This window comes from Orycteropus afer, unplaced genomic scaffold (assembly GCF_000298275.1).
Source record: "Orycteropus afer afer isolate SDZICR_OR568_19922 unplaced genomic scaffold, OryAfe1.0 scaffold00063, whole genome shotgun sequence".
NCBI classification, from domain to species: domain Eukaryota; kingdom Metazoa; phylum Chordata; class Mammalia; order Tubulidentata; family Orycteropodidae; genus Orycteropus; species Orycteropus afer.
In genome coordinates, this window is record NW_006921650.1 from 178,522 (window position 1) to 190,861 (window position 12,340).

The following is a 12,340-nucleotide window of genomic DNA, read 5'->3' on the forward strand; positions in this document are numbered from 1 at the left end:
AAGCTTTACGCTGTTTGATTCACATAGAATAGGATGCTACTCTTTGATCCTAGATGGGTCGCTGGGAGACGAGCCCGAACAGATCTCCGACAGGGACAAACCCGGGCACCACTGAGGGACCCCAAAGTTCTAGGGCGAAGAAAAGGGGGCCACACTTGCCTCCCACTCCTGCAGGAAGCGCTGAGCCTCGTCAGAACCAACATTCTTATGTCTCTTAAATTCATCCTTCACGTACTGGTCCCCTAGGGCTTTGAGGTCTGGGGGTAGAACCCGGTGTAATAGCAAGATGCGCCGATACAGAGCCCGGACGCGAGAAACATGCGGACCAGGCATCGCGCAGCGTGTGGAGCAAAGAGCCGGAGAACCTCCCGGATGTGTGGCCCTGCCTCACTCAGAAGCCTGGCATTGGTGACCCGGAAAGCGGGCGGAAGACGGTGCGCGACCTCCATCCGGTTTGGTCCTCTCTAGAATCAGGCCCTTCCGGAAACTTAAGCTAGGGCGACAGTCGGGAGCCCTTCTCTGAAAGGGCGTGGCTATTAAGTAGTCGCGCCTGCTCTCTCTATTCGGGGCTCCTCCAGCGCTGACTCTGTGGGAAAGAGACCGCAAATCTTGTGTGTGCGAATTGTCACCTCTCAGCCTCATCCCCGGAGCTCTGGTAGCATAGTGCCTAAGGCACTTGACTGCTAACGAGAAGGCAGGTGGTTCAAACCCACCAGCCACTCCTCGGAAGAAGATGGGTTAATCTACTTCCGTAGTGATACTGCCTCGGAAACCCAAGGAGCGGTTGCTGAGTCGGTCCGACTCCACGGCACATAACAACAAAAACAACAGCCTCATCCCATCCTTCTTTCCATTTATCTTCTCGGAAGAAAACCTTCGCCAAAATCAGCTCCACCAGGAAGACTTCCATTGTTGTTAGTTGCCGTGGATTGCATTCGTAGAGTTTTGAAACTGGCCTTTCAGATCTCCAGGCGTTTATTCCGAGGAACCTCTGGGTGGGTTCCAATCGCCAACCTTTTGGTTTGTAGTCAAGCACTTAACTGTTTTACGTTCATTAAGAATGTCAGGTCCCTCTTTTATCTGCTGGTGATGAAGGGGCAAGAATAAGCATTTGCCTGATTTCCCTCACAGAACAGACTTTTTGTCTGCAAAGACTTTTTTGAAAGGTGAAGATGGCATAATACCCAGTTACCTAAGGTAGAGACTTACCGTTTTTTGTAACTTTGTAGGGACCACCACAGTGCTTTGCAAATAGTAAACAGTCCAATATTTATTCATTTGAATGAAGTTTTTCCTTTTGCTTCAATTTAGGAAAAATATTTGCTTAAAAGAACACAGAACATTTCTTTAAAAATATATTTAATTTGGTATTGTGAAAAACCACATTAATGACAAGGAATGAATGAGTGTTATTTTATTTCAGGAAATTTTTTCTAACCAACCATACTTCATCTGTTAATGTCCTTGTAAATTGAAAATTAATTTCTTGTTCCATTTTGCTTTTTTTTCTGGTCTCCTCTGAGGTTAAAGTACATGTATAATAAATTCTTTCAGAGTCAAAATGCCTATAAAAATGTGGAAAAAACTTTCTGCCAATGAATTAATAGAAAATAATTAAAAAGAATTAATTCCACCCGAAAAGAGCAGAAAAAGTCCACAGAGCATTGGACATTCAGTGCTCAGAAATGATGGATGACGGGTGAGAGAGACCAAGACATAGTTGTGTGGGTAGGCCTTGAAAAGGAAGCAGGCACTAATAGAATAATTATCGATGACCTTAATTTTTTACAGCGTTCTGGGCAGTGAGCTCTGTTCACTGCCAAAGGACAAAACTTTCTCTGTTTCCCTGACTTTACAATTTAGACTGACCTCTATTACTCTACTCTTTCCTGGATGAAGTGCAGCCAGAATGCTCCTAGGAAGCGAGAATGGCCAGACTATCTCACCTGTTTTGGTCATGTTGTCAGAAGGGACCATTCCCTGGAGAAGGATGTCACACTTGCTAAAGTAGAAGGTCAGCAAAAAAGGGGAAGGTGGTCCTCAGCAAGATGGATTGGCCCAGTGTCTACAATGATGGGCTCAAGCATAGCCACGATTGTGAGGCTGGCACAGGACCAGGCAGTGCTGCATTTATTGTGTCTGGAGCTATGAGGCAGAACCAACTCTAGGGCACCTAACAACAGTATTGCTCTTGTGTCAAAATAGCCATGAACTAAAAATAAGAACTAACTTCTGTTCCTGGACACTAAGCCAGATTAGTATGCTTTATGCAGGACTTTCGTTTATCCTTCCTCTGTGTGTTTCTTTGTCCTGTGTGTTATTCAGTAAGTCACTCAACCTCTCTGTGCCTGAATTGCTACATGTGTCAAATGAGCTAGGTTAGGCAATTCTCTGTACCTTCAACTCTGGTAGTCTAGTCATAACTTCTCTCAGATTTCCTCTGAAATGTTTTGTAAAAGTAAAAGAGGACACATTCTGAAATAATTGCTTTGTAAAAATTTTTGTTTAAGGAAAAAGAAAACCCAAAGTATGCAAATATATTTACAGATACAAATAAAAAAAACTCTGAATTATATCAGAGTACACAAACTATAACAACCACGGTGTACTCATAGTGAAGAATACAGCAATAGCATACTTGGTATGGTGCTGTGCTGACCTGCACAGAAAGAGGGGGAAAAGAAAGCTGGAGAAGTTTTTTGACAAGCAGATAGAGAATCTTCGGATCAAAAGAGAAAATGGTAAATAAAGGAAAAGAAACTTAAACCAAAGAAAGGAGAGGAGAAATGCCTTTATGGAGCCTGCTGAATTGCTGCTTTATATTGTACCATGTTGTGTTGTTGGTGCCGTCGAGTGGACCTGACTCAAGTGACCCCTCCTTAGATTTTCCGAGGTGGTATCACTATGGAAGTAGATTGCCCAACCTTCTTTCCGAGGAGTAGCTGGGGGATTTGAACCCCCAGCCTTCTGGTTAGCAGTCAAGTGCTTTAGGCACTACATTACCAGAGCTCCTGTTGTACCATGTTGTTGTTGTTGTTGTTGTTATGTGCCATCGAGTCAGACCCGACTCACAGCAACCCCTCCTTGGGTTTCTGAGGCGGTATCACTACGGAAGTAGATTGCCCAACCTTCCTTCCGAGGAATGGCTGGTGGGTTTGAACCACCAGCCTTCTGGTCAGCAGTCAAATGCCTTAGGCACTACGCTACCAGAGCTCCCCTGTTGTACCATAGTCTTTATATAACCTATTGCCATCCACTTGATTCTGACTCATGGCAACCCTACATGTCACAGGTAGGACTATCCCCATGGGATTTTCTTGTCTGTCATCTCTACAGAAGCAGATCACCAGGCCTTTCTTCTGAGATGCCTCTGAGTGAGTTCTAGCTGCCAACCAAGAGCAAACAGTTGCACCACCCAGGGACCTAGTCTTTATATTAAAATATCAAAAATAAGTCTTACTTACAAATAATTTTTAAATATCTTCCTCTGCAGCAGGAGTGAGAAAGAATTGGGGAGAAGAAGAGGCTGGTAGTGAGAGACTTAGGACCTACTTTTTGTCTTTAGATATAGAAACAGATAACATGCCTGTAGGTTCGAATTTTGTTGCACATGTAGCTCAGTTTTGAGTATATGTTGTTGTTATGTGCAGGCAAGTCGGCCCCGACTCATACGAACCCCTCCTTGGGTTTCCGAGGCAGTATCACTACGGAAGTAGGTTGCCCAACCTTCCTTCCGAGGGGTGGCTGGTGGGTTTGAACTGCTAGCCTTCTGGTTGGTAGTCAAGTGCCTTATGCACTATGCTACCAGAGCCCTAGAATATATATTTATTCAAATTTGAAAGTCTAAATCACTTAGAATAGTAAAAAGTAAAGGCCAGGGGCAAGATACATCTTTGACACAAACGACCTTCAGATGCTTGGAGGCCTGAATTGATGAATAAGCCTGACCTGGTGGCGTAATGCCTAAGGCATTTGACTGCTAACCAGAAGGTTGGTGGTTCAAACCTACCAGCCATTCCTCTGAAGGAAGGTTGGGCAATCTACTTCCCTAGCGATACCACCTCAGAAACCCAAGGAGGGGGCCTATGAGTTGGGTCCAACTCGACAACAGTGTGTGTAAGCCTTTTAGCTACCTATATACATAGTCTGCCAAACAGCACCAAAAATGGTTCCTCATTTCCCACCTTCCATTGGAATCCCAAAGTTAGATATATCACTGAGTGGAGGTGAAAAATGTGAGGAAGAAATTCTGTAAACATTTGTAGTTAGTGACTCAATCTTTCTAATTATTATATAATGTATAATTATAAGAATAAAAGATAATCTTGGAAACCAAAATTTTCAAGTTTACCGTACAGTTCAAGGAATGAGACTAAGCAAAAGGAGTCAGCCACTTCATGGAAAGCCTGTTCTCTGAAAGTCAGTTTGGAAAACATGTTAGTCTTTGGTAGTACTTTTCTGAATTTCAGAAACATGCTACTTTTCTAGAAATGTCAAGGTGAGATTAAACGTGTATGCATTTCAAGAGATACATCAAACTATAAGAAATGTTTTCAAATGATTGTAATTATTGATTAATGAAGATGGAAAATCAATCAGGAATCCAGACAAATTGTTATGTTTAAAGTACTAATGATATGTTAATAGATCTAAGGAGAAAAAAAAATGATCATTGCCACAGGAGCTGGAAAGACTGACAAATTCAACATTCATTCCTGATTTTAAAAATAATAAAATAGGATCAATGGATTCTCAACACAAAAGCCAGCATGTTACTTAATGGAAAAATGTCTGTCAAAGTATGTGAGCTATCATGTAACCAAGGAATGGAAATTGGAATACACATAATATTTCCTGAGTTACACAAAAAGAAATTCTGGAAGAATAAACCTACAACTGATTTAAAAAAAAAAAAGGTATTTATGGGAGTGAGAATTGGGGGCAAGGTAAAAAGGACAGGAATGGAAGTGAAATGTTTCTGAGGTTGCAATTTTTTGTAAAAGATTTGACTTTTGAACAAAGTGTCTTACATAGTGAAAAATAAAATGAAAAAGAATAAAAGCTAAAAGTAATATCAAAAAGCAATCAAAAGAACTTTCTGACTACTGTTTTGGTCATATGTTGTAGGTTTTACTCTAAATAATTTGTCACTTTTATGTATTTCCTCATTAACCAAAATTTATTTACTTGATGTCAAAACAGATTTCTGGCTATCATAACTGTTGTTATTTTTACTGCATTACAATCAATGAATATGACTTGTAATTTTTCAACTTGTAGAGGGGGGATCTTCTTTAAATTTTCTTTGTGGCCCTAGTACACAACTTTTGTGAAGGCTCTAAATGTGCTTTAAAGATTATATTGTCTCTATTTTATATGCACAAAATTGTTTTTTAGATCAAACAACTATACAAATTCTCTATCTTTTTTTTTTTTTTTTTTGCTTACTTATCAATCTTTCAGATTCAGAATGTAGAGCATTGGAATCTCCCAGTGTGATTGTGGACTTGTCGGTTTCTCCATGTAGTTGTCACTGTGAAGCAAAGATGTCTCTTTGAAGACTAAGGTTCATCTGACCCAAGCCATGGTATATTCAGCAGCCTCACATGCCTGTGAAAGCTGGACAATGAATAAGGAAGATAAGAATTGACTCATTTGAATTTTGTTAGCAAAGAATATGGAATGTACCATGGACTATTAGAAGAACAAACAAATCTGACTTAGAGGAAGTACAACCAGAATGCTGCTTAAAAGTGAGAATGGGCAGACTTCGTTTCTCACACTTGGGTTATGTTGTCAGAAGGGACCAGTCCTTGGAGAAGGACATCATGCTGGGTAGAGGGTCAGTGAAAAAGGAGAAGACCATCAACGAGATGGATTGACACAGTGGATGTGATGATGGGCTCAAGCATGGCAATGATTGTGAGGATGGTGCAGAACCAGGCAATGTTTTGTTCTATTGTACATAGGGTCGCTGTGAGTTGAAACCAACTCTATGGCACCTAACAGTAACCACCATGTAATGTATCTGATTTTGTTGTATGTATTTTGAAACTAAATTATTAGACACACAAATGTGTGATGATTATATCTTTTTGTAGGAGCTCTAGTAGCGTAGTGCTTAAGGCACTTGACTGCTAACCAGAAGGCTGGCGGTTCAAACCCACCAGCCACTCCTCAGAAGGAATATGGGGCAATCGACTTCTGTAGTGATAACTGCCTCGGAAACCCAAGAAGGAGTCGCTATGAGTCGGGTCTGACTCGATGGCACATAACAACAACAACAACATAACAGACTTACAAAGAGTTCACCATTTATAGTGAACTGGAAATTAATGGGGATTCCAGTGAACTAGAAATAAACAGAATGAGAAGTTACTGGAAGTGTTTGAGCAGGGAGGACATGATAAGGGCAGAGCTTTAAAAATAATAATAATCTGCCAGCCATGTGCAAAACAGAGTGTTGAAAGAGTAGATGAACTCGTATATTCACTCAAACAAAGGAAGGGTCTTGCAACATGCGAGGCACTGAAGAATATAATTAACTCAACTCTCTGCACTTGAGTCAAAGAACAGAGAGAAAGAGAGATTGCTAAAGGGGGATGACCCAGAGATAGGCTGCTGCTCTGGGAGTGTAGGCATGAGACAATGAGTGGCATTGGGTTGAAAAATCATGGGATATGAGGAAGTTTTGAAAAATGGCCAAACCAGAGAGGTCTCCAGGTTTTTCTTCATGGAAGTGCCATTGACAAAGTCAGAAAAGTCAGGAGAAAAAACCATTTTTGGAAATGCATTTTATTTTAGTCGCATTGCATTTGAAGGGGCAGCCAACGTTAAATGATGCAGTGAAAAGTTGCCTTATAGTATCAGTCCAATTCCCTAATAACCTAAATCAGTGATACTCAACTTTTTTTACCAGTTTAAAAAAAAAAAATTACTTCTTCTCAGGCCCTACTTCTAACCACTTGAATCAGAACCCCCCAAGAATGAGGCCAAGCCATTAATATTTCTTAGGTCCTCCCCCTGTTGCCTGTAATGTGCAACCAGGATTGAGAATCTGTTGTCTAAATTTTCGTCTTGGAGACAGTTCAGTTCTGGGAAAAGCTTTTAAAATAGATATTAAGACACTATCTTAAAAACTGGTTCAGTACTAAAGAATCTCTGCAACAGTAAGGCAAAGACTTTTATGTAGCTAGGAAGGTTGGGCAATCCTACTTCCGTAATGATACTGCCTCGGAAACCCAAGGAGGTGTCGCTATGAGTCGGGTCCAACTCGACGGCACATAACAACAACAACAACAACAACACTAATGTTTAAAACCACTAAAGTGAAATTCGTCTCTGAGGAAGAGAATGTAAAGTGAAAAGGACAAGGATATAACTCTGAGTTTCAAAGCAGGGTGTGATTAATGACTTAAGAGCCGTCCGTGGAGTTTACCCCAGCATCTCCCTACGTCCCACAAACCATATCCACCATGCTGTAGTGCTTCTCTGAGTGATGAGCATGCTTCCAAATGTCAACTAAGCATTCAGAATACAGTTTACTTTTACAATGGCCACTTAATAATGATACACAAAATCTCTATTATCTGCATTTTCTTCCTTCCCACCCTTCTCCCATCCAGGCCTTCCACCAGTACTCTTGATTGTTTCTAAATTTTTCTGAGAGGTGGCTACATAATTATCCCCTTATTCTTTCTCTCAACTGGTATTTTCTGTTCTCTTCATGAGATTACTCCATTCAGTTCGTAAACATTCACAAGAACATTTCACATTAAAAAAGTAGTCCCTCTATCTGTTATTTTTCCCCCTCAAACTACCGTTTATCACTTTGTTTCCTTTCATTGGCAAACTTGAAAAAATAATATACTAAATATAGTCCCACTCTCTCCATTGCCATTCCCCTTCCTCACTTAATCCCTTAACTCACTTAGCTCCACTTAACTCAATCACTGCCATTGAGTGGATTCTGACTCATAGCAACCCCCAGCAACCCCCATTGGGTTTCCAAGGCTGTAAATCTTTACAGAAGTAGATTGCCCCATCTTCCTTTCATGGCTGGTGGGTTTGAACCACTGACCTGCTGGTTAGCAGCCAAATGCCTTATCTACCACTCCACCAGAGCTCCTTATCAACTCCATTACTCTTCTGAAATCACTTTCTTCACAGTCATTAATCACTTGCTTTTGTCCACATATCTGCCCCCTCTAGGGCTTCTAGAAAATTTTCCATCCTTTAACTTCCATATATTTGTACTGTCGGGTGATCCCAACTCTAGGGTCTCATTACCGTTGTCTCCTTAGTTGCCTATAATTCCTCTTTAGGTCTTTAGGTGAATGCATCCAGACCTTAGTCTAAACACCATTTTCTTGTCAGTATCATTGTCCTGGCCAGTTGTCCCCAGCAATTGTTGATGCTCTGCTGCCCCCACATGGCCAAGTCCACTCTAACCTCTTCAAAGGTCCACACTGGACCCTTAGCTGGAAAACCACCAGGAAATACTTTTCAAATCCCCTATCACCCTACCACTTGTCTACAGTTTCAAGACACCTCTTAAACTCCAGCTGTCCTGTCATCATCCCTTCAGAGTTCCTGTTCCAAACTAAACACATCATTTTTCTCCAAAGACCTTTATTCAAAACTTGGGAGACAGCACTGATATCTTTCCTTCCCTTCACACATCTTATTATGTCTTATTATTGAGGAATCTTTGTTGAGACTTCCTTTGTAAATCAGTTGCTTTTTTTTTCTCTTTTCTGTTTCATTGACCCCACCTGCCTGGACTCCATAATCCTCATTTAAATGATTTTAATAGTCTTTTAATTAAGCTCCCTTTCTTTACTCTGTTTTACTACCACTGTAGTGCATTGGGCAAATGTGCCACAAAAGACCTTTTTTAAAATGTTAAGAAGCAAAGATGTCACTTTGAAAACTAAGGTACACCTAACCCAAGCCATGGTATTTTGGTAGCATAGTGCCTAAGGCACTTGACTGCTAATCAGAAAGCTGGCAGTTCAAACCCACCAGCCACTCCTCGGAAGGAAGATGGGCAATCTACTTCCGTAGTGATACTGCCTCGGAAACCCAAGGAGGGGTCGCTATGAGTCGGGTCCAACTCGACGGCACATGACAACAACATATGCATATGAAAGCTGGATAATGAATAAGGAAGACTGAAGAAGAGTTGATGCCTTTGAATTATGATGTTGGCGAAGAATATTGAAAATACCATGGACTGCCAGAAGAACGACCAAATCTATTCTGGAAGAAGTGCAGCTGCAATGCTCCTTGGAAGCGAAAATGACCAGACTTCATCTCACCTATTTTGGTCATGTTGTCAGAAGGGACCATAACACATGCTTGGTAAAGTAGAGGGTCAGCAAAAAAAGGGGAAGACCCTTAACAAGATGGACTGATACAGTGGCTACAAAGATGGGCTCAACTGTAGCAAGGATTGTGAGAATGGCACAGAACCAGGCAGTGTTTCGTTCTGTTGTACATAGATAGGGTCACTATGAGTCAGAGCTGAGTTAATGGCACCTAACAACAACTGCCAGTTTACAGAACACACCATGGTCAAATAAATCTTTTGAAACATGACTTCATTCACATATCCTCCATAATTCAAAGTTTTCTGAAGAGCTCTAGTGATGTAGTGCCTAAGGCATTTGACTGCTAACCAGAAAGTTGGCAGTTCAAACCCACCAGCCACTCCATGGAAAGAAGACTGGACAATCTATTTCCATAAAGATTTACTGCCTTGGAAATCTATGAGTCAGAATTGACAGTAAGTATGATGTTTTGTTTTGTTTTGTTTCCATTGTCTTCAGGGTAAAGTTCATACCCTCTGATATATAAAATTGGCTATAAAGTCACCTTTATCAAGGGCAAGACTTACAGCTAAGCTATTATTAACCTACATGTTCATTATATTGCACTTGGCATTCTTAAAATTGAAAGGAAATTCTAAATAATAAATTCAGATAAAGATTTCAACTTCATAATGCCATCATACTTTCAACCTACAGAAAGCAAAATAAGTAAAAATATAAACAAATACAAAAAAAAATTCTGAAAAAAAAATTATTCTCCTTCTTCAAAGTTCACAGTATGTGTTCTTCAGTCTCACAAATTTAAGGTGATTAAATCATCTTCAGCTAGATCCCAGCTCTACTATTTACGTGACCTTGACTTAGTTATTGAAGACCTCTGAGCCTTATCTCCTCTTTTTACAATGAGAATATTATTATCTGCCTCAAAAGCTTGTTGTGCTAATTTAACATGTTAAAGCACTTAGACTAGTTAGTTCCTGGCACATGGGAAGTGCTGATTAAGTGTTAGCAATGATGATGATGATGTAAATTGAAAGTCAGTAGAAACTGTGATCCTTATTTTAACTTCTTCCCACTTTAGAACATAACATGACTCTTAGTCTTAAGTGTGAAATTTAAATTAACTGAAATAATGATGTAATATAATTGGATTATAACTACCTAAATTGTTAAACTAGAATTTGCCTGAGCCCTCTACTGCATAAAAGCATGAGGCTTTCCTCTGAGTAATGAGAACAGTGCTGAAGTAATAATCTCTTAAAAATCTGCTCTGAATTTACTGATTCAAGATAAATTCTATAGTACCTGATGGGATCTCAGCATCAATGATGGGAACAGAACCTTTGGGTTTTTGACTTCTGCTTGTGAAATCATTTGAATTGCTACTAGCTACTCTTGCTGGCTCTGGTAGCATAGTGCCTAAGGTACTTGACTGCTAACCAGAAGGCTGGAGGTTCAAACCCACCAGCCACTCCTCGGAGGGAAGGTTGGGCAATCTACTTCCATAGTGATACTGCCTCAGAAACCCAAGGAGGGGTCACTGTGAGTTGGGTCCTACTGGTCAGCACATAACAACAACTCTTGCTGGCAAAGAAAGAGTATGAATGACAAAGTTAAAGTTAGTGTTTTGTGTCTGCTGTTAGTGTTTTGTGTCTGCTTATTATTCTAAGCCATGATGAATATTCTCTATGGAATAAAAAGTAGGTCGTGGATAATCCTGGAAACTACATTATTCTGAACCAGCAACCTCTTAAAAATTATTTTCAAGGCTGCATTAAGAGTGTTTAAACAAAGAAGCATTTGTTCCTTCTTCATAAAATAAGACTTCAGCAATGATTTCTTTAAAACTCTGTGAACAAATGTCACAAAAATCTCAGAATTAGGCTCAGTTTCAGAAGAAATTGTAAAAAAAAAATTTAATTGTTTTATTAAATTGAGCCCCAGACCTGGAAAATGGCATCTCTTTAGCAGTCCCCATACTCATTCCCTCTAGCATCTTAGTGCCTGAAAAACTAGGTGCAGCAGTTTGAAATAGAGATTCTGGTGCTCTGAATGGCTCATTAAATCAGAGTAAGCCAAACTCAGGGGAGTAGAATTAGAAAGGAGAAAGGGACAGGGGAAAAATAACAGAAACAGGGAAACCTACCCTACAGAGCCTGACTAGCAGGCGAGAAAGGCCATTGGAGTCCTCCCTGGGGTAGTGGAGAAAACACACCACACCAGAGAACCAGGGGACACTCCATGGATCTACCTTCAGCACCTGATTTTATTGGTAAACTTGGGACCTCTGGGTGGGAGCAGAGATTTCTCTGGCTCCAGTACCTCCAAAGCCTGTGAGCAGGAGAACATTAATGCGGCAAGTGGGCGGGCCCTGGGAGGAACTCCCATCACAGATCACAGATTGGGGCAGTTATCCTAGGTCAGCTTTTTGGCACAGAGGGTCCTCAAGACTGGGGTTTTTGCATGTGTCTGAACCTGGTGGAAAGTGGCAACCCCCTGACAATTGGAGTCTTTGCTGAACTTGAGCTACAGGCCTGTAAATAACAGTACAACGTCATCATTAGCAGCCCGCTCAAAGCCCTAGAGGAGCTCTGGTAGCATAGTACCTAAGGCACTTGACTACTAACCAGAAGTCTGGAGGTTCAAACCCACTAGCCACTCCTCAGAAGGAAGGTTGGGCAATCTACTTCCATGGTGATACTGCCTTGGAAACCCAAGGAGGGTTCAACTCGATGGCACATAACAACAACAACAACAAAGCCCTAGAAACTGCTCCTGGCACCTTGGAGTTTTTCTTCGTTCTCTCTTCTCCTCCCACTTTCTCCACCTCTACCTTCCCTCATCCAATACAAAAACCACATTGAGCCACCATAATACCTGCAGGCTTGAATCCTAAACTCTCTTTACAACAAACAGAGACCTGCATCCACATTCCACACAGCAATTCCATCATCACAAAGAAAACTGCAGAGCAACCCAGCACACCTGAATGAATAGCCAAAAAAAAA

General features: G+C 40.9%; 1 protein-coding gene across 1 annotated transcript in view; it reads right to left on the reverse strand.

Moving 5' to 3' along the window:
• The window catches only part of SDHAF3 (succinate dehydrogenase complex assembly factor 3), a 63,093-nt gene extending 62,760 nt beyond the window's left edge, over window positions 1-333 (reverse strand). Inside the window, exon 1 of the mRNA XM_007939781.1 lies at window positions 160-333. Coding sequence (XP_007937972.1) covers window positions 160-333 — 174 coding nt within the window. The remainder of the gene's footprint in view (window positions 1-159) is intronic.
• Window positions 334-12,340: the final 12,007 nt, after the last annotated feature.